The 25236-nt window shown below is 38.6% G+C and overlaps 4 protein-coding genes across 6 annotated transcripts in view; 1 reads left to right on the forward strand and 3 right to left on the reverse strand.

Annotated features, from left to right (window-relative positions):
* LOC311273939 (uncharacterized protein) overlaps positions 1 to 4070 on the reverse strand; it is a gene marked incomplete at its 5' end in the record, with an annotated part of 16290 nt that extends 12220 nt beyond the window's left edge. The window contains one exon of the mRNA XM_084381255.1: positions 4019 to 4070. Coding sequence (XP_084237381.1) covers positions 4019 to 4070 — 52 coding nt within the window. The remainder of the gene's footprint in view (positions 1 to 4018) is intronic.
* LOC311265246 (epithelial membrane protein 1) lies at positions 1 to 12890 on the forward strand. 3 transcript variants are annotated; one of them, XM_084366714.1, is made up of 5 exons: positions 1 to 21; positions 6856 to 6946; positions 8636 to 8735; positions 9222 to 9362; positions 11293 to 12890. In XM_084366714.1, exons 2-5 carry the CDS (start codon positions 6872 to 6874, stop codon positions 11451 to 11453), a joined length of 477 nt encoding a protein of 158 aa, XP_084222840.1. In that variant the 5' UTR covers positions 1 to 21; positions 6856 to 6871; the 3' UTR covers positions 11454 to 12890. The 3 variants fall into 3 exon arrangements, with proteins under 3 accessions (XP_084222840.1, XP_084222839.1, XP_084222838.1); XM_084366713.1 differs by lacking the exon at positions 1 to 21 and adding an exon at positions 5844 to 5956; XM_084366712.1 differs by lacking the exon at positions 1 to 21 and adding an exon at positions 6342 to 6470.
* On the reverse strand, positions 12551 to 17881 carry f8a (coagulation factor VIII associated). Its single transcript, XM_084366703.1, has 12 exons — positions 17773 to 17881; positions 17276 to 17322; positions 17079 to 17151; positions 16089 to 16248; positions 15795 to 15863; positions 15555 to 15675; positions 15375 to 15467; positions 15064 to 15128; positions 14151 to 14232; positions 13958 to 14004; positions 13487 to 13542; positions 12551 to 13366 (listed from the first exon to the last, which is right to left on the reverse strand). The coding sequence occupies exons 1-12, from the start codon at positions 17829 to 17831 to the stop codon at positions 13285 to 13287; spliced, it is 954 nt and encodes a 317-aa protein (XP_084222829.1). The 5' UTR covers positions 17832 to 17881; the 3' UTR covers positions 12551 to 13284.
* A 198-nt stretch (positions 17882 to 18079) lies between these two features.
* nfam1 (NFAT activating protein with ITAM motif 1) lies at positions 18080 to 22967 on the reverse strand. The gene is made up of 6 exons (XM_084375181.1): positions 22825 to 22967; positions 22170 to 22439; positions 20162 to 20280; positions 18958 to 19086; positions 18657 to 18812; positions 18080 to 18567 (listed from the first exon to the last, which is right to left on the reverse strand). The coding sequence occupies exons 1-6, from the start codon at positions 22916 to 22918 to the stop codon at positions 18505 to 18507; spliced, it is 831 nt and encodes a 276-aa protein (XP_084231307.1). The 5' UTR covers positions 22919 to 22967; the 3' UTR covers positions 18080 to 18504.
* Between the last annotated feature and the right edge of the window lie 2269 nt (positions 22968 to 25236).

The following is a 25236-nucleotide window of genomic DNA, read 5'->3' on the forward strand; positions in this document are numbered from 1 at the left end:
TGATCCTTGACATCTCGTTGGGTGAGTGGTTTTGAAAAGTGAAGGTAGTTTACAGGTATGAGTCATGAGGTGTTTGTTGAAATGTGACTGTAGCGCTTCTTCGTGATTGTGTGCAGATTTACAACGTGCTGCATCAGGATGGACTGTGAGCCTCAGGCGACGAAAGCCTCTGGAATTGATTTGAAAAGCTCAGAGTTTCAAAACTGACAAGTGACAAGCGACAACTGTGGTAATCGACTGGATGTTGTGGGAAAGTGCAGAGACAGTTCAAAAGGAATCGAGTCGGGAGCTGGAGAGTGTCGGACAAAAGGATTTGTGTGTGCTGTGTAACAACTTGAGCACAGTGTTGCTTTGCTTTTTCTGTTGGATGACTCTTAAAGGCTCTTAAAATACGCAGGATTTGTCAACTCTGTCTGTAAACACTTCCAGGTGGTCAAAAACAAGCTCTTAGGGTTTTATTTAATGACCTGGGAATCAAACTCAACAATCATTCTTTCTCCAGAATCACCGACGCCAAGAAACGTCCGAAACACAGCTGACACAAAATAATAAAACATCAAGCAGAGGACAGGACCATGGTGTGCTCCTCTGTTTTATGTCCACTGTTCTTTTCAGTTCAGTTATGATTTACATAGTTTTTTCGGAAAGTCCAGCATAGAGACAAGACTCAGTCACATGCCAGTGGCTCTGTGAAGCTGCACTAAGAATGCTATCATTAGCATGCTCACAATGACAATGCTAACATTCTGATGCTAAGCAGTACATGTTTAGTATCAGCTGTTTCAGATTGTAGTATGCTAACATTTGCTAACTAAATATACTTTACATACATGGCACACCATTTTTTTAATGTATGCCATCTCAGGTTAGGACAGATAATGCTAACACTTGCTCGCTAAGTATAATGTTTACCATGTTGGCAATCTTTGGTTAGCACGGTAGCATGCTAACATTTGCTAATTAGCATTGAAAACAAAGTACAATTAACCAAAATAATGGACAAATTCAAACTTAGACCACATGATGGCACTAAAACCAAAAAAGTGACTGGAGGGAAAGTCTGGGGATCATCAAAGTCTTTAGTTTAAATCATCGTGCGAGCCATGAATGATTAAGTTTCATGTCAATCCATACACTAGTTATATATTAATGTAGGTCTGGACCAAAGTGGTGGATGGAGATACTGCCAAATGACTAAAAATGTAACATGTGCCTCTTTTGGAAAGTAAAGGAAAATGTGATTTTATGTATGTTTTTTAGGCAATCCACAATATATATCTTGATATTTGGAAATCTCATCAAAAGCACTTCATAAATGCAAGAACTGGGCAACAAAATCAAATATCACAATGCCAAATACCTCCATATTGATATTATGACAGTATTGTGGAGATGACTGTTGGCGCCTTCACAAAATATTAACACAATGAGATTTTTGAATTAGCAGTAATGTGGATGCAATGTCTAAGTGGGTAAAGGCATTAGAGTATTGTACGTATAAGAACAAGTGGAACAGTCTGGTAAGTTCAGAAAATTACATCACTTTACTGTAATGCAGCCTTAAAAAAGACAACAACTATGGCATATTATAATTTAACAATATCTTAATCAAATCAAAAATCAAGGACAATATCTGGTCTCATAGCTCAATAATATGTGTCTGTATATGAAATAATATCGGTATTTTGCCCGGCTCTATATTGTTGGAAGGAATTTCCACAAGATTCAATAAAAAATTTGGAGACAAAAGCACACGAGTTCAAACTAGAAATAACATTACTGTCAGCATTTTGTTCCTGACAAATTTCACACTCAGGACTTTTCTGCAGCAGCTGCTTCTGCATAATGCCCTCCAATGGACACCCACTGCTCAGGATGTTAGAGTGTACTTTGTGTAGAGACCCACATGTGGTGATGGGAATAGAAGAGCTCCAGTGACTCAGCAGTGACGTACGGGGGGAACCAGCCCTGCTAAGCACCCACTCACCATTCACTGTGAGGATATGACAGCCATCAGGGGACAAATATAATGGTTTCAATCTTTTCTTCAGACTTATTGCCAGGAGAAAACACTTCCCCTGGTCCATTCCCACAGCCTCCGACAATCACACAGCTCTCGAGTGATTCTCATCTCAGCAGTACTATAATAAAAACCAAGACTTACTCTAATAGCTCTATCAACGCCCAGTCATTGCACAAGGTTATGTAACACACAACTTGTGAGAAAATTATTCACTCTAAAGGAGAAATTTGGTTTCAATTGGTCTGATTCACACATACTACAAGACACTAGTCAGACAAAGCCAGCCCCAGTTTGGGCCTCTTATGTATTTGACTCACAAAGTCGAGCATCTGATTTTCTTCTGCAATCTTTGAAGCAACTTTGACTTCTGTTCTGAGAGAATTTCACAAAAACTTTCAACAACTATGATGAAAAAATATGTCTTCTCCTGCAAAAAAAAAGATTTTAACCTGTTTCTAAAAGTTAGCACATTGTATATTCACATTTGGATGTTTGCTGTGTGTGCTTTTGTATACTCCTTGGAGAAAATTGATAGCAATCCCATTGGCAGGAGTGTGTATCGATGGCACACAGGTGTCACGATACATATAATTCCTGCCAATGGTTTCACACTATTCCACTGAGTTGCCAATAAAATGCAGCAATGCGGCAAACAAACCGGGGAAAAGAAGAATGCAAGCCAGTAAACATGGATCTAAATAATGCTGGATTTGAAATACTAAGAATCGACTGTAAAATGTTTTATGAGGAAGGAAATGCAGTCAACACCTCCGGGATATACACAATGCATTTTGGTCACACTGAATATAAAAATAAGCAACACGGGGCCGTTGTAAGTGAGTTTTTTATGCAAACATTTCATCAGTGGTGGAAAGACTATTAAAAATCAGTACTCAAGTAGGAGTACTGTTACATAACTGAAATATTACTTAATTACAAGTAAAACTATTAAAATACTATTAATATTCTGTTTCTGTTTCTCCAAATCTTCAGTCTAAATTACTCAACTCAACTCCTGCTCTGTTCTGTTCAGTGGTCGAGGTCACCTCTCCCAACCGCTGCAGAGTTTTTTGACCGGCTAGCCTAATCAGCTAAAGTAAAGGTTTAGATTTTAATTCAAATTGTACTCAGTAGATTACATGGTGTCATGCATACTTAAGTTAAATTACAAACTTGAAAAAATACCTAGTTACAGTGATTTGAGTAGTTGTAATTAGTTACTACCACCCCTGCATTTCATGTTTCCAGCTGTTAAGTTATACTGGTATATATTAATGTTTTTTTCCCCAATATCTTGTTTTTCATACAAAACTATAGAGTGCATACCTCTGCCAAGGCCTAACAATCCCCTTTAATCAGTCAAGTCTAATCCAGTGTCAAACCTCATAGCTCTGTGCCACTTTAAATTTTAATAACTGTTTAACCACAATTTAAGCTCACCAGATCTAGGATCCACATCAAACTGCATTCATTCATAGATACCAGCCACCTAAATACGCCTGATTTTTTTCCCATCAAGATCCATGCATTATTCTCTGAAAAAATTATGAAAATGCAACAAAAGTTAATGGGGTCTATTCTGGGCTGAGACCCATCCTCCATCCAAGTTTCATGAAAATCTGTTCAATAGTTTTTGTGTTATCCTGCTGACAAACCAACAAACAGACACAGGTGTAAACATTAGCTCCTTGGCGGGGTCATAACGTGTTTATGTTTTGCATATGACATGAAGTTTAGGCTACGCGATACCATAGAAAGTAGGAAAAGGGTTTGAGGAGTCTTTGAGGATTCTGGAAATACCTTCATAACATTGAGTGTTGTTAAAAGACCTTCTGGGATTTTCAGTTTATTTCTTTAAAGACAGTTCAGTCCCTTGTTGATACTTTACAAAAAAACTAGGAAACAGGAGTCTACAGTGTAGATCCACAGCAAACCACAGAAAAAATACACCCCCTTCCTGTTTGACTTAAATCATAGTAGCTGTACGTCCTGTACCTTCTCCGCTCCCGGCGGTGACCGAGTAGCGTAAACCGAGTGTTTGATTCATGTCTCGTATTATTGTACCGACCACAGATGACCTGAGAGGGAGGGAGTCCGTATAAATACTTATCCTGATATGTTTCCAGGTCAGACTGAGTGAATCTGTACTGTCAACAAATGAGGGAGTGGCCTGAAAGAGAGCAGAGGAGGTAATTATGTTATCTATCCTCATCCCACCTCCAGGAGGATAAAGCAGTCCTTGTAGGAGTGGGATCAGGACTCTCTCAGTCCAGGTGGTCTTCACTCAGAGACCTGAGGGGAAATAAAAGAGAAGAAGTAAGAAAAGAAAAGTTATTTTACTGATTTTATTCTTCTTTATAGAAAAGAAGAGGACACATAACTACTCGAGTTTCTCTCATCTGAGACAGGTGATAAAAGGCTTTGGAAGATATGCACTGTCTGCCAAGTAATCCCCTAATAACACGGTATCATTTAACTGCAGCCAATAATGATACCTACCTGACAGTATCTCATTAAAACACGACACTTTGTCTTGATATGAAGAGTCGAGTATGTTAATGTCCTCCTTCCTGCTTCTGGTGGCCACCATTGATATCATAAAGGGATTTTCTTGTTCGCTTTTACCCTTTTGTGTTCTCATTTAACAGAGGAAAAACTTAAATGTCAGAAAAAGGTTCCTACATGAGTCGTATGAATGGTATTTCCAGTGGAGGCTCGACCGCTGCTTGTGTTATTAAATGACTTGAATAAAAGTCTCTATAGTCACATTTTCATCCAGATGGTGCCTTAAAAAGATCAAATAATACAAGAGGTCATGTGTAATGAACGGGTCTGTCTACACTTGTATGTACATGTACATGTGTGGAATGACAACAAAGTGGGGAATCTTTTTAGGAGGCAGCATATACATGTGATACAACCACTTTTATGAGTCTTGGCTTCATCTGCAAAAATCAGTGTTAAAAGCAAAAAGATCTGGGCTGGATTATGTATGAGCTCAACATGGCTCCAGTTTCCACAGACCTCCTGTTAAAGAAGAGAGTGGACCACTTGAGGCCCGTTAAACTTGTAAATGCATATCTTCCTCTCTGTTTCAGCCGTCCACCCCAAACAAAAAGACATTAAAAAAAGCTTTTATTGAACTTTTATTGTATTGAGTCCCTTTAAGAATTAATTTTGACATTGTGTTAATCATATACATATGATAATATCATGTACATTGCCTCTTATATCATTTTTCTGTCATAGTAGGTGGCTTGCACCAGTCGAAACCACGTCCACACGAGCCAATAGTTCATCTCACTTTTTCATGTGCTTGAAAACATGTTGGCTGCTGTTGGGGACATGAAGATGTCTCTGAAGTGCACCATTGCTTCTTAATGTCCCGTCTTTGAAGAAGTCATTTTAGGTGCATAATGAGCCGGCGAGCATGTCTGAGAGCAAAAATAAGAGGCACACTTCAACTGCTCTGAAAGACATGTTTCTGTGTGTCTACAATGATATTTCACATTCAGAGAAAAACACAGCACAGCCAGTTTGATACAAAGATGGGACACCCAGGTGGCAGACTGAACTCATGTGGATCAGCTTTTAAGCTGCCTGTGGGGAAGGCAATTGAAGAAATTAAAATAAATAGAAGCAGTAACCAATGTGAAGCAGCTAGAGGTGTTAAAATGGATGATTTTGAAGACTTTTCTCCTCTTTACGCACCGTGTGGAGCCCGCCTGGACGATTCATTGAGGGGGAAAAAAATTGAAACTTTATGGGTGGGGCTTGGTGAGAGGAAAGAGAGGGAATGGTGAGGGAAAACAGTGGTTGTGTGTGTGTGTGTGTGTGTGTGTGTGTGTGTGTGCTGTGAAGTCAAAGCTGGGTGGGTCTACAGTGTTTCACATTCCCAAGTCACTCCCGGGCCGTGCGTTAAAGCGCTTTCAGGTAACGTCTTTTTATCCACGTTGTTTTTTTTATTTCTTTAACTTTTGTCTTGTGGAGTTCACGCTGTGAGACTCGTGTGTGTTTTTTTGTTGTTGTTCTGAGTGCGTGAAAGTGAAGTTAAAGCGTTGAGGAGATTTTCAGCAGCGCTCTGCAGAGTTGTACGGATGTGACTGAGAGCGCAGAAAAGTGTGAAATGGACGCGCGACTCCAAACTGTGAACGCGGAGCGGATCAGTCCAGAGTTTTTATATTCGGGTGTAAAAGTTTGAAGTTTGTTTATTGTTGTTTTCTGTCGTGGTGTTCTCGCGCTCTTTTCAAAAGTTGTTGACTATAGTACAGGGCCTGTGTGTGCGCGCGCGTGTGTGTGTGTGTGTAACGGAGCAGCACCCATTTGGGAATGCCCAAACACCGTCTAAACAAATGCGCCTTTCTTGCGAGCGGAAGCGGCCCAAAGCCGTGAAGAAGGAGTCGTTAGGCAAACGGGTGAAGTGTTTCTGTGTCTGTGTTCATTTAAGGTGTCAAATTAGAGAAAGTACTGTTTTGTTTGTTTATATTTTTTTTAAAGAAAAGTGTTTTTTCTGTTCTCCGTGACATCAGATGTGTGTGGTTCAAAAAAAAGAAAGAAAGAAAAAAAAAAAGTGTGTGAACGAGAGTTGAAGGGCGAGTTTGGACTTGCATGCTACAGCCCCCTCCTCTCCTCCTCCTCTCCTCCTCTGTCAGTATGGTTTTCCTTGTTTCAGACTGTTTTTATTTGGGACAGCTGCGTGTGTGTGTGTGTGTGTGTGTGTGTGTGTGTGAGTGAGTGAGAGAGGATTGATGCTTCCTCATGTTCAAGCCTGTGTTACATAAGTCTGTGTGTGGAAAATGCATAATGGGGTTCATCCTTCCTCCTGTTATCAGTTCTCAGAAGGCCACGATGTTGATGCTGGCTGGAATCGTTGTGGTGCACATCACCACCATCATCCTGCTGCTGGTGGCCACTATCGATAATGTGAGTAGATGTTTCCCTTTCTGTTCTCATTAAAGGTGCAGGTTTGGAGAACCAGGGAAGTGTTGCACAGGAGCTTCCCAGCCAGCAAATTTGTAGAAGTCAGCCCAGATGTTGTGCTGCAACTCAAAACAAAATAATTTCCCTCAAACACTTCATGTATGCAGTTTCTTTAAGTATTATACATAGAAGAAATGCATTAAGTGTAGACTAGGGGTGGATTATCGGTATCTGTTATTTTGCTGTCAGATTGCCGATAATATAAACTAATTTAAAAATGTGCTACTTTGGCTCTGGTGTAGCATCTTCTCACACTTTGTCCTGCCTACAACAATTGGTCACAATTTATAGCCTGTAAATAATACAATAAATTGAATCTGCAAAGTGGCTGGTAGCTAAAGGTATCAAAAAAATGTTGTGGTATAAAGTATAAAGTAGCAGAAAATGAAAATACTCAAGTAAAGTATCTCAAATTGTACTTAAGAACAGTACTTTAGTAAACTGTTCTACCATCGCTGGCTGTTCTAAAATTTTGACACAAAGAGTTTTATTATTATTTATTTTAGTTTTCTGTCTCCTTGATTTGAAATAATCTGTATAAAGCCGTATCGCTCAACCCCTAATATGGAATACTTGCAACTTGAAAAAATTGCATGAACTTAATTTAAGCAGACCAAGTTATTAATTTATTCACATAAACTCATCATGTTTGAAATACTGTACTTTGCATTAATTTATATACTTCATGAAGAACTTATACAGAATAAAATGGAAATTGAGCGTGAACCTGAAGTACACCAGAGGTGCCAGACTCGGCTCATTACCAGCGCTGGTGTTGGGCCAGGATGGCTTGTTTTGTGAATTACTACTGTACCTTGACGGGCCGGGGCTAGCTGGTTAGCATGCCAGCATCAGTAGATATCTCTGCAACACAATACACAGACGTCATTACGTCAGAAGTGTTGTTTCTGCACATTCTGTCAATAACTTTGATAATGTTTGAATTTTTATAACTAAAACTCTTACATATTGACACTTTTAACACACAACTGTTGTCAGAGGAAGAACAAAGAGGTTTTTATATGAGTAAGTTAGCAAATACAAACACAAATACAAACAACTAAAGCCATATGTGTTTAACTATGGAAGCTCAGGTCAGCATGTGTCATCAAACCACTTGGAAATACCCAGGAATCAAATGTCTGAAGATTCGTTCTGCTACCCACAGACAGGGTTGCAACAGTAAACGACAGTATTGTGAAATACTGTCAACATTATCAGTTGCAATGATCCTTAAAGGAATGAAAACAGACGGGTTACTTGTTTTTGTTTTAAAGAAGGTTTTATTATAATTTCATAAAATATCATGTCCTGACATTAAACCTGATATGTAAGTGTGCACAGTATGATAAGTGTCAGTTTTCATATCATGATATACCTTAAAACCAGCACACCACTGCAACCTTATCCACAGTGTCGCACAAAGACTTTCATCAAGCTTTACATGATATTTAAAATCTGACACTGAGTACGTCTGTCAGCAGGTGCATGTGCGTTTAAACACTAAATTGTGACAATAAATCTGCAAAACCTTTACCGAATATCTCTTTGTTTGCGTGTGATGCAGCCTCTCTGTGTGCCCCGATGTTCCTGATAACTTGTGTTCATTCTTATCTGCCTCTGCGTCTTCAGGCCTGGTGGATCTCTGATAGTATGTCGACTGACCTGTGGGGCAGGTGGGAGATGACTAACTCAGTCTGGCACTACACCAACCTGAAGAACTACCCAGATGGTAAAACTCCACAAATATTTCAGTGAATCAGATTGGTGATATGAGAGCTGTATGATGTAGATACGGACAGGATGCTAATCAGGGCGTTGTAACTGGTCAGAAATGGTCTTAAACGACCAGGAAACACATGCAGATAAAACTGTTTGTACAATTCTACAAAGTATAAGTTAACGGTATTATTTTTATGAATGTTACAGTATTTTTTATGCTAGTTTTGTCATCCAAATGACAACAAAGGATCTACAGTAAACACTGACATACTACATATATGTTTTGACAATCTGAGACATGAACACTAACAGTCGTTTATGATACAAAATCACACATGAATACAAACAAACAAGCCAAACAAGCCACCTATTTTGAAGATATGGTCTATAAAGATGATTTTAATTAATGTTAGTAGTATTAACAGAGCAGTTATAATGCAGGTTGCCGTGTTACTGTGTTGTTGTGTCACTGACTGTGTGTCTGTTCTGTTTTCAGAGTATCTCCAGACGGTTCAGGCCACCTCGGTGCTCGCCTGCGTCTTTTCCATTCTGGCCTTGTTTGTGTTTGTGGCTCAGCTGTTCACTCTGCCCAAAGGCCAGAGGTTCACCTTCACTGGCATTTTACAGCTAATCGCCTGTAAGTAACCTGAAGTCTAAAGTCTGACCCTGCAGGTGTGAGGAATATTGATTTATTTGCCTGCTACTTAGAGCTGAGGTCTGTGCATTTCTATGGACGATACACGCTTGAAGGGGAAAAGGGAAATGTAAGACCTCAGTATTTTTCAACCTGTATTTCTGTGTAACTGTGAATAATCTTATCAGATTGGAGCATAAAACGTCTTAGCGTCTGACAGAAAAACATGATAAAATGAATTCATTTTCTCTCAGAGGAGGTGAGAAGAAGCAGAGGAAACTGGGAAACTTTGAGAGCATGTCTGGTCCTCCATTTAAATCCCTTACATGACATTTGACACAAAGTCTGTGTAAGCGGAGCTCAGCAGCAGCATGTGCAGCGTGTCTGCATGATAGTGTTAAAACAAACATGGATACAAGAGGTTAGGGATTTTTCACTCATGTGAGATCCACATTCAAGAGTCTGCAGATTTTCAGTTCAACCAAAAACTACAATAACTGTTCAGGCCCCGCGATTGAAAATCACTGCAGTGGAGTATAACTGTCCGTGTCTTTGGATCAATCTTCTCCAACTTCAGCCTCTCAGTCTTAAATGTCACACTGAGATGGTGTTTTCAGAACACGTTGTTCCTGAAAAGTATTTTTTGGTAGAATTGGTTGTAATAAGATGCCTGGGCAGGAAAAAAATGTTGTTCCAATGTGGCTGTAACCAAAATCGTCCCTCGAGGTTAGAGGCTGTTTGTAAAAAAGGGGTGCAGAAGTGATTGTTAACAAATGTTAGCGTGCTCTTAAGAGCTGCAACAAATGACACCATTATTGTGTAATCTTTTCTCAGTAAATCAATTCAGGGTTTGTCAAGCGAAGTAATCAAGCCCACAGTGACATGTTTAAAAATTGTATTTTGTCCAACCATCAGTAAAAAAACAAGTCATTCAGTTAACTTTTATGTAAGATTTAAAAAAACAGCATATTCATATGTCACACGTCGTGACCTGGGAATGTTCGGCACTTTTGCTTGAAAATGACTTAAACTATCAATCGATTACCAAAATTGTTGCTGATTCTTCTGCCTATAAAACTCATTAACTAATCTAGTACAGGGGTTCAGCTCTTGTGCTAATGTAATGGTCTCCAACATAACCATCATATTGTGAGAACTGCAGGAGGACAGTAGGATAGGGATGAGTAGACCAGAAGTCGCAGATGTAGCAAACTCCTGACCCAAAAATAGATTTATATGCCACGTTTCACACTAGTTTGTTAAAAAGAAAAGTCTGCAAGCCTGCAACCAATCACATTCCCCACATGCAATATATTAAGACAAATAACAAACATCAATTTCCCATCTGAAAGTCAACATCCAATAAAATAACACAAAGCTAAAGAGGCAAAATACTGCACACTGTAACAACCATAAAGGCAGTAAACTGTTCACATAAATGGGTCAAAAGTAAGTAAGTAGGTCCCTACAAGCACCAAAAAAGCAGTGACGAAAGTCACACCTGCAAGTTAGACAATGTGTAGCAGTTTGCTTGCAACTATCAAAGCTTTAAATCTGTCATCGAGCTACATTATTTATTATGAAGCTTTTTATTATTCAAATACGAATTAAATTAATTCACATTCATACCACTGATACATAACCCTGTATTTAAAAACAAGACTTGTTCATGTAGACAGAAGACCTGTAAACTATAATATCTCTGTCACAAAACAACTAAATATCTATTATCTATTATGGATCATCTTTCCCCCCCGACTAAAGTACATAAAAAAACATGCAGATAACGTACAAGTAATGGGATTTTAATATATCATCATGTTTCTCTTTTAACTGTGATTGCAGTGGAACCATTCTTATTCATGAGCCTTAACTTATAATACAAAAAATCATGACTTCTTAATGTGACAGCTCCTCCCTTTCTGTCCTGCAGGCCTGTGCATAATGACGGCAGCCTCGATCTACACGGCCCAGCTTCACGCCAGCGAGACAGTGGGAAGCTACGGACACTCCTACGTCCTGGCCTGGATCTCTTTTGTCCTCACTCTTCTCTTAGCGATCACCTACCTCGTCCTGCGGAAGAAGAGCGAGTGAGACGGGAGGAGGAATGAGGGGAGATCTGGGATCCTATTCCCTGTTTGCATTTGGGAAATTAAAGAGTAGGATTTGTTTCAGAAATTGGAGGAAAAAAAACCTAAAGATTGTGGAGCTGCAGCTGGGAAAATGGGGGAATGATGTTCAATTGCTAACAAGAGCCATTTGTTTATATTTTTGAATATTATACATTGAAATGGAAATCATGCTTATATTACATGAGGACTGAACTGAACTGACAATATGGGCTACAAGATAATGCCTTTATAACGACTATCATTAATGTATAAAAGTAGATTTATAGTTAATAAAACTTTAGTTCATAGTTATGTGACTGTTAACAAACAATGAAATGCTTTATAAACTTTTTATTAAGCCATTGTTTATTGTCAAGTTGCACCTGATGTTTCTAAATCTTTACATTGCAATAAAAGGCTTGTAAAGCATTTCATTGTTTGTAAACAGTCAAATAAGTTAACTAAAGTTTAATTAACTATAAATTTACCATTTATTAATGATGGTTACTATAAAGTGATACCAAATGATGTTTGTGATCAGGAATGTGCATCCCTCGTCTTAGCAGTATAAGCATAGTTATTAATAAAGCAATTATTTCTATTGTCTTTCAAAAGGTAGTTACATACAGGTTTGGAGAGCTAAGCTAGGCTGTTAAATTAAGCTAGGCTGCTGCTGGAGGCACTTTAGCTTCATGTTTACCACATAGATATGAGAGTAGTATCAATCTTCTCATCTAAATCTCTGCAAGAAAAAATTGATTATTTCCCAAAATGTCAAAATATTCCTTTAAAGCTCCTTTGTGCAAATGCTGACACTTGGCGGCCGACCCGACTGACAATCCCAAAGCATCAGTATTACTATCTCACCAACAGGCTGACCATGTGGGAGAAGAGTCAGCAAAAGCCCTTTTGAGAAGTAGTAGTTCAAAATATTCCAACTAGATTTAAGTGCTTATCACCCTGTATTATCACATCGTCGTGAGTAGAGGAGTGAAATAATACTGTACACGGGAGGTACGGCGTGTTGGCAAAACTACAGCATTCCTGCTGCAGTACTTGAACAATCAGGAAAGACAAGCCTTAATTTTCAGTACAAGTAGTTTTAATCATGTATCGTTATTTTACATTTGAAGTATAGTGTATCCTTTTTTTAATCTGTGTACATTGTAACCAGTATATTTTTGTAACTTTTTGTATTGAGTGTTTTTTTTTTTTTTCAACCATGTTTGATTTTGTCTGTAGTTGGCTGCTATCATAAGAAAAGTACATGCAATTTGTACAAGTGAACATTAAGTGAACCAGGGATGGAGGACAATGGTGTTATATTTCACCATATTTCATAACTATGCAGTAGAAGGTTTTGTTTGTAATTACATTGGAATTTAAGCCATATCATTTATTATTAAAACAAATTATATCACCAAGTCTTCATGTGTCACCTGAATGCAACAAAATCCAAAACAGTCACTATTACGTAATAAATAAGCAGGAATTGGTTCCAGTTCTGTAGCCTTAAGTCAAGTACGAGCACACGAGATTTCATTAATATTCATTAAAATGTAATATTTACTTAGCATCCTGACAGATCTTCACTTCAGACTCCGTTCTAGAAAATGCTCATGGATTTCCACTGATTTCTAAATCTGTGTGACTTTGCTTGATAGAGGCAAAGTTTTCTATTGCGTTACAAGTTACAACATTAAGGTTTTGAAAACAACACTTCTTCAGGTCTTACAACAGACCCAGTCAGGAACAGGAATGTTCCATTATATCAAGTACGGTTCCCAGAGGAAGTGAGTAAAAACTGGACAGCACTAGATGCCTTGTCCAGACGGTGTGATGCGCTCCTGGACCACCAGGTGGAGAAGGTGATTCTGCTCAGCAGTCAGAAACGGCCTGAGGAGGAAAAAGAAAGACACAAACACATAAACAATATGGAAACTTCAGATTGAGAGGTGATAAAGATGATGCTCGATCCCCGTCACAAGATGGAAATTAACATTTTTGAATGCTCACCACAGCTCCGTCTGAAGAGACTTGAGGGACTCTGTGTCTTTCTCTTGACATGCCATCTGCAAAACAGATTTGCTGTTATACGCTGCACAAATAAAACCATAACTGCAGATTCAGATGACCTTGACAAGTTCTCAGATTCTTGTGTCTTGTTTATGCACTCATAAACGGAGCCTGTTCATCCAGAATAAGTTGCTTGACAGAATCGTTTTTATTAAGGGTATTAAAGTCATGAGTAAACAGTAATCAAGAGCTGTAATGATGGATTGACTCACATTGAAAGACACAAGTACAGTGCTTACACTGACACCACCTCAAATAGAAAAAACATTATTCCATTGGCAAAGGATGACAAACTCCAGCACATTTATCACTGTCACGTGAAGGCCATGAAGACCATCAGTTTTCCTGTACGAGGCAGGAAGGATCAGGAAATCCTGTGAACTGTACAAGTATGTGGATGATGAAACTCACCACGACTGACTGCAGGAGCAGGAAAACATTCTCAGGCAGGAAGGTCACTGAAGGAGAGGACAAGATCCATGTTTACACCACTTCAAATAAATGTCACTCACAGGATTCATGATAGAATTTCTACATTCCCAGTGAAAGAGAGCGTATATAATTCATAGGTTTTTTGCTCTAATAATAGTTCAGGTGCACTCACCTTGGCTGTGAGGGTCAAAAGACTCCCAGGCGTATCTCTCCAGGGTCTGAGCGTGTTCTGGTAGCAGCTTCTGAGGCGGAGGCTGAACAGGAAAACAAGAAAGGGTCGGAGCATTAAACGAGAACGTAATAATAATCAAAATTGCGTTACCAATTCGACGGACAAATTTCCTGTGTTAACCCGAGATTACAAGGTAAATTGCATTTTTTTTTTCTCTGGATCACAAGTTATTAATGTCATTATCAAGATTAACAAATTTCCAACAATAATGAGATCATTTCCTTGAGATCTGTGGAAAACAAGCTTTGTTACCGCGAGATAACAAGATAAATGAATCCTCTAAATCACTAGATAACAAAAGGTTGTTCCCTCTTAATACTTACAGTCTAATGTTTTCTAGATTAGTAATGCCATGCAGTGTCGTGACATTTGATCTTGTTATATTGGGAAAACAATATTGTTATTTCATTATGATGACATAAACAACATTTGTCATCAGAAGATCTTGAGAAAATTATCTCCCAAAAAGAAGAAAATTTGCTGTCTGTGATAATGTAATGAATAACTTGTGAACGTGTGAACTCATGACTGTTAAGGGCTTCTGTAAATATCAATACTCTCAACTTCAGTAATGAAATATTTCTGTTGTGTTGCTGTTGTGTAGGTTCTGTCTTTTAATTTAAGTGTTCTGCTTTCTGGCAGGTCACCCTTTAGCCTTTGATGGCTGTTTGACACTAAAGTATTGGCACATGTTCATTTTGCTGCGTATTTGTGGGAAAACTTTGCATGGGGTACATACCCCAAAATACAGATTTTTATAAATGAAAAACACAGAACTTATTGGATTTACTTTAGTTAGATATTGTGATTTACTTTCTTGCAATATCTTACACCATAAAATCAACATGCTTACCTCAAGCAACATCAGTAGAAGTACTCTGGAGATCTCACATTTTGCCACGATGTCGAGAAATGCACCTTTTTCAGGAAAGTTAAGACACAGAAGAAAAAACCGAGACATGACCAACGACATTAAAGCAGAAAAGAGACACTGTAGTAAACCTCTGATCCTGTTTTCTTCTTTTTTGGTTTGTTTAAACATCCAGCTTATGATCTCAGCATTAAATTAAAATTCTTATCCCTACATTTTTTTGGTTTTGTACATATTACATTCAGGGCTGCAACATTATTTTTAGCAGGCTTTTGATAAAAGCAGAGCCTCACCAACAGGGGTGCTGGTGCCTGGTAGCTGCAGTCCTCTCTCCTGGCACATCAGCTGCATCTCTGTGAACACTGACAAAGCACCGTCGTAGTCACCTGCAAAAAACCCAAAAGTCAAATCATATACACACACAAAACACACAGCAGCTACATATCAGACGTAAATGGACAGACTGAACTCACGGGTGAGAATTTTACATGTGGCCATTTCTCCCATCGACAGCAGAGCTTCGATTGGCGTCTGTGTCTGCAGCTCTGCAGCTCTCTGGTAATGGACAATAGCCTCTCCTGGTCTGTTCATCTCCTATTGAAACCACAGGAGTTGAGGTGAACATGCCATTTGAGTTACAGCATTTAAACTTTATATCAACTAATAATAATTTATCTTTCAGGGCAGCTTGAAGCTATGATCCAAAGTTTTACCTTGAGCGCGTTGCCAAGTTCTAGACAGAGGCTGGCTGCCATCACAGGCTGGTTCATCTCAATGTACACCTGTAACCCATTTGTACATCAGCATTATCTCACTGTTTCTATAGAAATGTGAAGACAATACAGGTAATGTGCTCTGCAATCTTTTCTGCAAACCCTTAATCTGTTTATATATTCCATAAAAATGACCTACAGGATACTACTACTTTCATTTCCCAGATATTTTCTGAGTACAAATGCTGCTTCATACACGACACATGTCATCAAAAACTTGGACTCATCGTGTACCTTGATGGCAAAACTGTAGCAGTTGAGTGCAGCCTGGAGGTGCTCATCAAAGCCCGGTGCCTGCAGCGCCCTGTTCTCCTTCTCAGAAGAGAGAAAGAGGCGGGCAGCGTCCGTCAATGCCAGAGCCTCTCCAGGAGCATTGAAGAGAGTCTGCTCACACCTGCGGTGAAGACATTCAGGACGTTTAACAACAGCAGATGCACCATCAACAGTAAACATGTCATCACTGTGAATAATACTGGCTCCCCCTGGGCTAATTACCAACACCTCCGTCACCCTGGGGTGGTTTATTCTGTCGGCACTCACTGAACTGTGCCTTTATGAGGTGACCTGACTGGTTACTAAATCTTTGACATGCAGCCCTGTCTTTAGACCAATCAGTGTGTATTGAGATAAAAACATAGCAGCGACAGTCCCGAACCTTTGTAACAAACATGATATGATGTGCTTGACAGGTGGGTGGAGAAATTAAAAATTACTTAACTAATGTACATACAACGTAGTGTCTTTCTGATCGTTTTAACTGACATAATTCTGATTATTTCATACTTACCAAATGACAATTTTATGTGATGTCATCACACAGCACAATTATGACATTTCCCTGCCATAGTTCTCAACAATAAGGCTTTCATGCCAAGTCTCACTTGCAAGTCTACATCCTTTCTCTTTATTGTGTATGGTGAGGTTGTTGTGAAATCTGTTCAATTGATATGTGTGATTAACATATCAAAAATGACATTTACATGAGATTTTTTTTAAAAACAGGGGTTTAAACAAACTAAAGCAGAAGAAAACAGGATCAGAATTTTACAGCAGTGTCTCTTTTCTGCTTTAATGTCATTGTTCATGGAGAAGAAGAAGAAGAAGAAGGCGCTTTCCAAAATTTTTACCATAGTGTTGGAAGCAGGCCATTGTGTAAAATAGGGAACAGGCTCACAACGTGAGAACTGCAGGATTATAAATGGACACAATGAAATGTCCACTCACCGAGCCATGGCCAGGTTACAGAAGGCAGCATACTGAAGGCAGTCCTGCTGCTTCAGCTCCTTGGCCAACTGACCTGAAACACAGGTAAAAGCAATATGAAGAAAACTGTGAAGAACCCGTTTAATTACAGTATGTTCTCTATAACATTGTTTAACGGGGTAAAGGTTTTGTTAGGGTTAAGAGAGGCTGTCACTTACCAAACTGCTCACTCGCCTCCGCTACATTTGGCTTGCGGAGAAAACGTCTGCAACAAGGAAACACAAAGTCTTTCAATTTTGTAAAATATGACAATTAGCTTGTTAGCATACTATCTCAGATACACTTCTGTTAGCTGCTGCGGTGCTAAACAGAGGAACGAATGTGTGCTTAGCTAGTCTTAGCCATTTCAGCTAGCAACCATTACCGTTAGCTGTCGAATAACTGAATAACACATCATTTACTTATTTGTATAAAAAGCAAGAAACAGTTATAATAAAACGCCATTCTATTTGTACTACAAACTACATTACATGCACACAAATGTAGATTAAATACCGTCATATGACACTGACAGTACTAAGAGAGACAGGCTAACAGTTAGCTTAACCCAGTTTAGTGGCGCTAGCTTTATCACCTATCTGTAGCTTGTTAATGTTAAGATAATCCTGATATTCTATCCTCTTTCTACTCGAAGGAATTTAACTTAACGCCTTACTTTTTCAGTTTGTTTGACACAGCACGGTATCTCGCCAGGAAGTCGCCCTCCGCAGCCATGATCAGTGCAGAAAAAACACAACAAACCGAACCAGGAAGTGCAACTGACAGGAGCGTGGGCATTGGCTCATAGAATCGAGAACTCGCAATTTCATTGGTCAGCCTACGTAAGAGGGTGGGGCTTTTCATAGAAGGAAATGTCCATATTAGGAGGAATAATTAGGAAATGCAAGAAATCATACTGACTTGATTCACTCAAGTACTGTACTTTTAAGTATTTATGCTATACTTTATTGTTTTAATGTACATTTTACTCCACTACATGTCTGAAAGCTGTAGTTACTTGCTAATTTGCAGATTCACAGTTTACATAACAAGTATTGTTATACAGTAAATTATACCTCTGACAGTAAATAAAAAAGTTAGACTTAACACCACCGAAACCAGCCACAACATTAAAATGCTGGATACTTGTTAATATATCCCCAATAATACACCAACAGTACAATGCATTAGGTCGTAGAGGTCATTTTGCCTGCAAGGTGAGTTATTTTTACAACATACATTTACATATAATGCAGTATTTTTACATTGTAATTGGTGCGTTTACTTTAAAAAAGAATCTAAATCTCTTCCTGTGACTGGTGGTGACAATGACACAGCAAACCATACTGAGATCATCTCAGCCACTGACATAAAAATCACAGTTTCCTGAAACAAGATTATTCACGATTCAAAAATTCTCATAGACAGACTCAAATACGTCCTCATTCTGGGGTTGTGTGGTTTGCACCATCTGTGGAAGAAGTAGAGGACAGGTCACTAACTGCAGGTTTTATTGTTTTCCAGTGATAACAGAAAATGTGACCTGAAGTTCACACTGACCGTTTTTTTGGGTTCCTTTTTCTTGGGTTCCTTCTTCATGGGTTCCTTCTTCTTGGGTTCCTTTTTCTTGGGTTTAGCTTTGCTTTCCTCTGGCTCTCTGTTGGCAGCCGAGTGGTCCAGCACATCATAAATGGACCTGGGCCGAGCCTCTAGACTCTGAGAGAATATCTCATGTCAGTTTCCAAGAAACATAAAAATGAACATATGAGTACAGGGAAGATGAAGGATGAATATGAGGTGGTACAATTCAATTGAAGTGAAATATGTCTGTCTATACATTGATGAGAAGAAAGGTGCTTACGGCATAGAAAGATGTAGACGTAGCTGTTATTGCATCCACGTTGTCTTTCTCCGTCTCCGTCTCCTTACTGTCTTCTCTGTTCCGCTTTCGTTTTCTGCCAGCGTTTCCGCTGTCAGTGCCGCGTTCTTTCTAAAAAATAAAAAAAACACAAAGAACACAAACTACACTAAAGTACTTGACTTTCTTGTGATGTACCTCACAGCAACTTACTCTCTCTTTTGTGACTTGTTGTGATTTAACTCAAAGTTGTCAAATGCTTGAATTTAATTCCTTGCACTTGATATACTGGATATCTGGATAGACTTGAGGTATGAAAACACAATTATCACAGGAAACACTGTGCTGCCATGAAGATACATTACTGGTTGAAGAGTAAGTAGTTCTTGTCCAAGAAATATGACACTGTCTAAAATAGCACCCCAAGTAATCCTTCTGAGAAGTTACTTTTTTGCACACACCACTACCCAACTTTTTAAATTATTTTTACTTACAAAGGGAAGGTTGGATTTTGATTTGTGGTTGTTAATCACAGGTGTATCTAAGATGCTCTTTTTTTAAGAAGAGCAGCAAGGTAATAGAAAACTACCTGATATTAGAGAACTGTTGGCTATTTGCAGGAAATCCAGCCGAGTACACTTTAAAAAGGAGATGTTGGGAGAGCAGCGGCTTCAACTGAAATCTGTACAGGATCCTCTGAGGTGATCTGATGGTTGTCTTTGACATGATTTTGTGCTTCAACTAACGGATGTCTGGCTATTCTGTAACTTATTTTTTCTCAATTAATTACATGTTTAGTTAATAAACTGTCAGAAAACAGTGAAACATGCCTGTAACATTTTCCTAAATCCAAGGGTGACGTCTTAAAAATTTCTTTTTTTGTGAAGCCAATGGCCCAAAACTGCAAGATATTCAGTTTACTATCACACAAGACAAAAAAATGCAGCAAATCTTAAGAATTTGAAAGCTGGAGCTTTTAAAATTTGCCACTTTTGCTTGAAAAATGACTGAAAAGATGAGTAAACAATCAGTTCGTTGCCAATTAATTTTGAGTGAAACGATTTATCAGTTAGAAAAGATGGGACTTATTGACGGCTCTGCTTGTCAGCTTCATGTCCTTCATAACACCACAGTTTAAGTCTATAACAAGGCAAATTCTCTCAATGACAAATGACAAGCTGGCTGTCTTAAATTCTGCACATCTTACCCAATGTCCTCTGAAGACATACACTGAACCGACCACACTGAAAACCAGCAGCACAGCTGTGAAGACAGCCACTATGATGAACTCTGTGTAGTCCTTTGTGGGCTCCTTGTAGCCGTCATCTGGAAAACACACACCGCTCACTGTCAGTCTGCGCCAGGAATGCACCACAACTGGACGGCAGAGGTTGGCTGATAAATTACTCATCTGTCAGGCAAGTAATCCACTGGCCACAAATATTTAAGATCAATGGACTTTTTGCTTATTTCGGGATAAACTGAGTTCATTGTCAGCATCCATGGTAGACCATTAATTGCTCTCTACATATTCAGTAGCTCACAACCTATCAGGACCCTCCAAGGGATACTAAAATAAATCCGAAGGGCCACATAATTATTAAAGGGATGAGAAAGCTCCGAGGGCAGACCTATTTAACTGATGGCCTTTGGGCCAAATTCCAGATTCCTTTGATCAGTTGTTAGTAGGCTAATTAGCCTATTCATTAGTTATGTCTGTTGCTAAGCACAAAAATACTCTTTCATTAAAAAGTTTTAACCCAGGTTGTTAAAGCAGAGGGAATTTACGAGACTCAAACTGACAACTGTCTAAAAAAAAGGTGCATTGTTTTTTTCCAGTACTTTTGTATATATAATGTTTATTTTTCAGTTGTGAAAACTAAATAATTTAAATTAGGGAATGTAAAGGTCTGAGCCCTTGGCCTGTTATGGGGGTCTGCGATCGGCACACAAGTAATATATCGATCTATTTAATCACAATCACGTTCTAAATAACAATCCTTTATCTAAATTTTGAAAAGCCCTGGACGATAGCCAGACTTGAAATAGCTTGTTAATTCATTTGCACTATGAGGAGGGGAGATATATAGTTTTGGAGAAGAAATTCAAACTTAGAATTTTAAATTTTACAATGTTAATAATAAGGTCCCCACAACACTGTTTGAAGCGAGAAAGGTGGCAGATGTAACCAAATATAAACAAAGTCATGTAACATCTGTAACGTTTGTTTAGGCTTAAAAAAAAACAGTCGATGAAGATCTTTCTCTTCTGATAAAAATTTCTTCCCCAAAACTACATGGTGCTCCTCATCCACCATGCTGCCGTCTATAACTCACATTGCATTATTTGTTTGGAAACAGAAGTTAGAGGACAGCAGGCCATCTTCCACAGAGACCGCCATGTTGCACCACCATGTTTCTACAATAGCCCAGAATGGACAAGCCAACACTGGCTCTAAATAGGGGTTTAGCATTTTAAGCAGACACCATAGGGGAGGGTGAGATGATGGTTGGTTGCTCAGTTGGTTGCAATGTGCAATCTTGATGCCACTAAATCCTCCATAATGCACGTGTTAATACCACAACCTCTATCATTCGCCTGAAAAGATTGTGAACGTCTTCAAGATTGATCACAATTTGATATCTTTGGATGACACGCCCCTGAAACCCCCTGTCCAACCTCACAGTGCTTTGCAACAGAAGATGAACAGGAGAGGACTTTGAAACACATTGCGCCACATCCAGTGTGTCTTCACTTTAGGTTAAAGGTTTCTGAGATTGCAAGATCATTATTATGGTTTGCACGATATAAAGCATTTCACAGAGAAGTCACACCTTGTTATCACCTCCAACCTGAAGACGGGTAACACTGGTGAAACCATCATTAATAAATGGTAAATTTATAGTTAACTAAACTGTAGTTAATAGCAATTCAACTGTAAACAAACAATGAAATACTTTATAAAACATTTAAAAAGCAATTATTTATTGTAAAGTTTCACCTGATTTGTCTATAATACTTTATAATTATAATTACAATTTCATTGTCCATTAACAGTGAAATAACTATTAACTAAAGTTGAATTTACTTAAAATGTACCATTTATTAATGATATTACAAAGTGTTACTTAACGATCAGACAGAACTGATTCAGTGCCATAAAAATCCTTTTCAGTTTCATCTTTCAATCACATGCTCTTCCTCTTTGTACTCACTTCTCACTCGAAGAAACCAGAACACCTTAGCACTTTTATACTGACAAGAGTATTCTCCTGAAATATTCAGGTTTTTCAGCTTCAGTGTCTGAAAAAAGGTTGTCATCTCGTTGGCCGTCAGAGGGATGGGGTAGTCAAATATCTGTGTGTGGAATGGATCGTGGCAGGTCAAGGTGTCGCCGGTTTGGTTTGGTGGCACCTGTAAGGTAGATTCAATGTTGAGATCTTCTCCTGTGAAGGCCACGAAGACTCGTCTCTCCAGGTTTAGTTCTGTGATGAGACATAACGCATTAGGAACTGATAAACATCAGCTGTTGATGTCAGTTATTAAGCATATCAATCAGCTTCACAGATGTGTGGATTTGTGTGTTTTTCTCCCTTATATATCATTATAAAGTCAATCTTTTGGGGTGTTACAACGTTCTTTAGACAAAGTGAGCAACTTGAACACTTAAACTTGGGACTTGGGAAACTGTGACACATAATTTACAATTTAATTGCCACTGAAAGTAATCAATAGTTGCTGTTGATGTGATGCTAAAGAAACACATATCTACACTTTGGATCTAAATCTTTGGCTGAAAACAATCTCAAAATGACATTATCGATCCACAAAATGTCCAGTGTCAGTAAAAATATAGTGTGAATGCCTTACTTGGTTCTGTGATTCCTGAGCAAACAGAAGAGAAGAAAAACACAAAGATCCAGGTTGAGGTGAAAGGCAGATGCCAAAGTGCTCGAGCTGCCATGTTGTGATTTTTAGGTTTTTTGCGGGGCTGTTTATGGTCTTCTGCTTTGTTAAGGTTGCTCCGTGTATCTGCTCAGAGTTTCTCAGTTTTGCTGGTACATAAACTGTTGGGTTTCCTCTTTCTGGCAAAATGACTTCCTCAAAATGTAATTTTTCCGTTTTATTTCAGGACACTGACTCACTGGGGGCTCAGGGAGCAGAGAGCTAATGAAAAGACTGTTTGATTCATGACATTCAACAAAAAAGCCTGAAAGCAAAGATAGATCTACAAGTAGGATAAAACTGAAAAAAAAAGGCCCCTAACTTGCTTTGAATTGTGTTAAAAGTGAGTATTTCTGGTTGCATTGTTTTATTACGTCATCCTCTAGATGTGAAGTGCAATGTTGGCGTTCCTCCACAGTGAGACAGTGTTGGAGAAACAAAAGTGTGAGACATGAGCGCACACAGCTCGTCATGTGGTTTTTAAAAAGGCAGAGGACGGGAAAGACTCACACAGGCAGGGTGAAAATAGTGTGTGTGTGTGTGTGTGCGTGTGTGTGTGTGTGTGTGTGTGTGAGAGAGAGAGAGAGAGAGAGAGAGAGAGAGAGAGAGGCTGGAATTCAGCTAGAGGTGACAAATTGCCTGTTGTTAATGTGAACCAGCTGTGGATGGTGCAGTGGCTCCTCCACAGCAGTAACTCTCTGTCGAGTCGCTCTCTGAAGCTGCCAGCAGAGGTGTGCAGATGTTGAAGTGCAGCGGTTACGATCATTTAACCCGATATGTCCGTCTGTCTGTTTTCCTCGCCTTTCTCGATGCCTCTTTCCTCCTCTCTGACTCTACACTTGACTCTTTTCACCATTTTGTCTCTCTGGCTGCATCGATGGCCAACGCTGACCTCACCTCAGCTGCAGCATGAAAACAGACAGAGAGAGCTTGAATAACATCTGGATGCCAGTCAATAAAGAATAATTCATTCCATTTCATATCCCGTCTCTGACGATCTTTATCTCTCCTCTTTCCTGGGGAGTTTAGTATACAAATCCTTCCCTCCACAGAAGTATTGATAGATGAGCAGATTGATCTTTTTCACTGGAAAGACTGTGTTTCACACTGTAACTGGAGCAGAGAAAATATGTTATTTGCTTGAAAACATTGAGGATTAAATCCCTAATATCCCCTGATTTATAAAGTCTCCAGTGGTGGAAACTAAGTAGGAACTTCACTAAAGTATTGCATCACAACTTTGAGGAACTTTACTGTACAATTACATTTCATAGGTAAATATTGTACTTTTTACTCTGCTGTACTTCTTTTAAGTTTTAATTTTAATTTATATTAAGTTAAGTTATAGTTGAGCTATAGTTCCTGCTGACTTTTCAGAAAAAAAGATCTAATAGAGTAAACATATGATCAGTTTATAGAATATGATGCATTGATACAGATTAAATTACCTCAGAGAATATAAAGTATTGAAAAGTAGTGTCACCTCAACCTGCTAACATGAAAGTAGGGTGGCAACTAATAGTTATTTATTCAAATCATCATTCGATAAAACAGTCTTCAAACCTCTTGTGTTGTTCGATCAACAGTTCAGAACCCTCAAATATTCAGTTTACGATACTGTAAGACCACGAACAGCAGCAAATTCTTAAACTTTAGAGCCTGGAAGTATCTAGTTTTGTAAGATAAAGTACATGTATACATTCATATATATATATATACATGAATGTAAATGGGTCGACTGATTATTGGATTCAGTAATCAACTAGTACCTAAAGTTATCAAATAAATGTAGTGCAGTAAAAAGTACAACATTGGCCTCCATAATAGTAGAGTGGAAGTATAAAGTAGCATAAGAACTCAAGTAAAGTACAAATACTTACATAATTGTACTAGTTTACTTGAATGATGAATTGGTTATCAAACTAATTGTTGATTAATTTCCTCTTAATCGTTGCGTAAAGTTCAGCGTACTTGTTGATGCATCACTAATAATAATAAATCATTAACATAATAATACAACATGACAAGGCCATTGTGCATACTGACTACTTTTACTTCTGATACCATACATACATTAATATTACATACTTTCAGTGAAGTCAAATGCAGGACTTTTAATCAAAATAGAGTGTTGTTAATATGTGATGCAGTAATGCTGCTTTTACTTTAATAAAGGGTCTAATTACTTCTTTGACCACTGGAGGAAATACTTAAGTTAAAGTTTTTTTTTTTGAGTTAAAGTTCTCAAAAGCCCACTGTGTATAATCCTCCTCCATTCATGTTACTGACTTAAGCAGCATTTTATTGCCGTGGCTGGTGGAGCTACTTTATATAGTT

Source organism: Pagrus pagrus (assembly GCF_965226575.1).
Source record: "Pagrus pagrus genome assembly, chromosome: 2".
NCBI classification, from domain to species: domain Eukaryota; kingdom Metazoa; phylum Chordata; class Actinopteri; order Spariformes; family Sparidae; genus Pagrus; species Pagrus pagrus.

What these genes read in the sequence shown, in the direction of transcription:
- nfam1 (XM_084375181.1), bottom strand. Translation starts at nt 22,918, where the DNA reads ATGGCAGCTCGAGCACTTTGGCATCTGCCTTTCACCTCAACCTGGATC. An exon ending in CTGGTTTCTTCGAGTGAGAA is followed by an intron (nt 20,281 to 22,169) that starts GTGAGTACAAAG and finishes TGTGTTTTCCAG; the next exon opens with ATGACGGCTACAAGGAGCCC. An exon ending in CGTCTACATCTTTCTATGCC is followed by an intron (nt 18,813 to 18,957) that starts GTAAGCACCTTT and finishes ATATTCTCTCAG; the next exon opens with AGTCTAGAGGCTCGGCCCAG.
- LOC311265246 (XM_084366712.1), top strand. Translation starts at nt 6,376, where the DNA reads ATGCGCCTTTCTTGCGAGCGGAAGCGGCCCAAAGCCGTGAAGAAGGAG. An exon ending in TGTGTCTGTGTTCATTTAAG is followed by an intron (nt 6,471 to 6,855) that starts GTGTCAAATTAG and finishes TCCTGTTATCAG; the next exon opens with TTCTCAGAAGGCCACGATGT. An exon ending in CCTGAAGAACTACCCAGATG is followed by an intron (nt 8,736 to 9,221) that starts GTAAAACTCCAC and finishes TTCTGTTTTCAG; the next exon opens with AGTATCTCCAGACGGTTCAG.
- f8a (XM_084366703.1), bottom strand. Translation starts at nt 17,831, where the DNA reads ATGGCTGCGGAGGGCGACTTCCTGGCGAGATACCGTGCTGTGTCAAAC. An exon ending in GCTACAGTTTTGCCATCAAG is followed by an intron (nt 15,864 to 16,088) that starts GTACACGATGAG and finishes AATGGGTTACAG; the next exon opens with GTGTACATTGAGATGAACCA. An exon ending in CACATGTAAAATTCTCACCC is followed by an intron (nt 15,468 to 15,554) that starts GTGAGTTCAGTC and finishes GGTTTTTTGCAG; the next exon opens with GTGACTACGACGGTGCTTTG.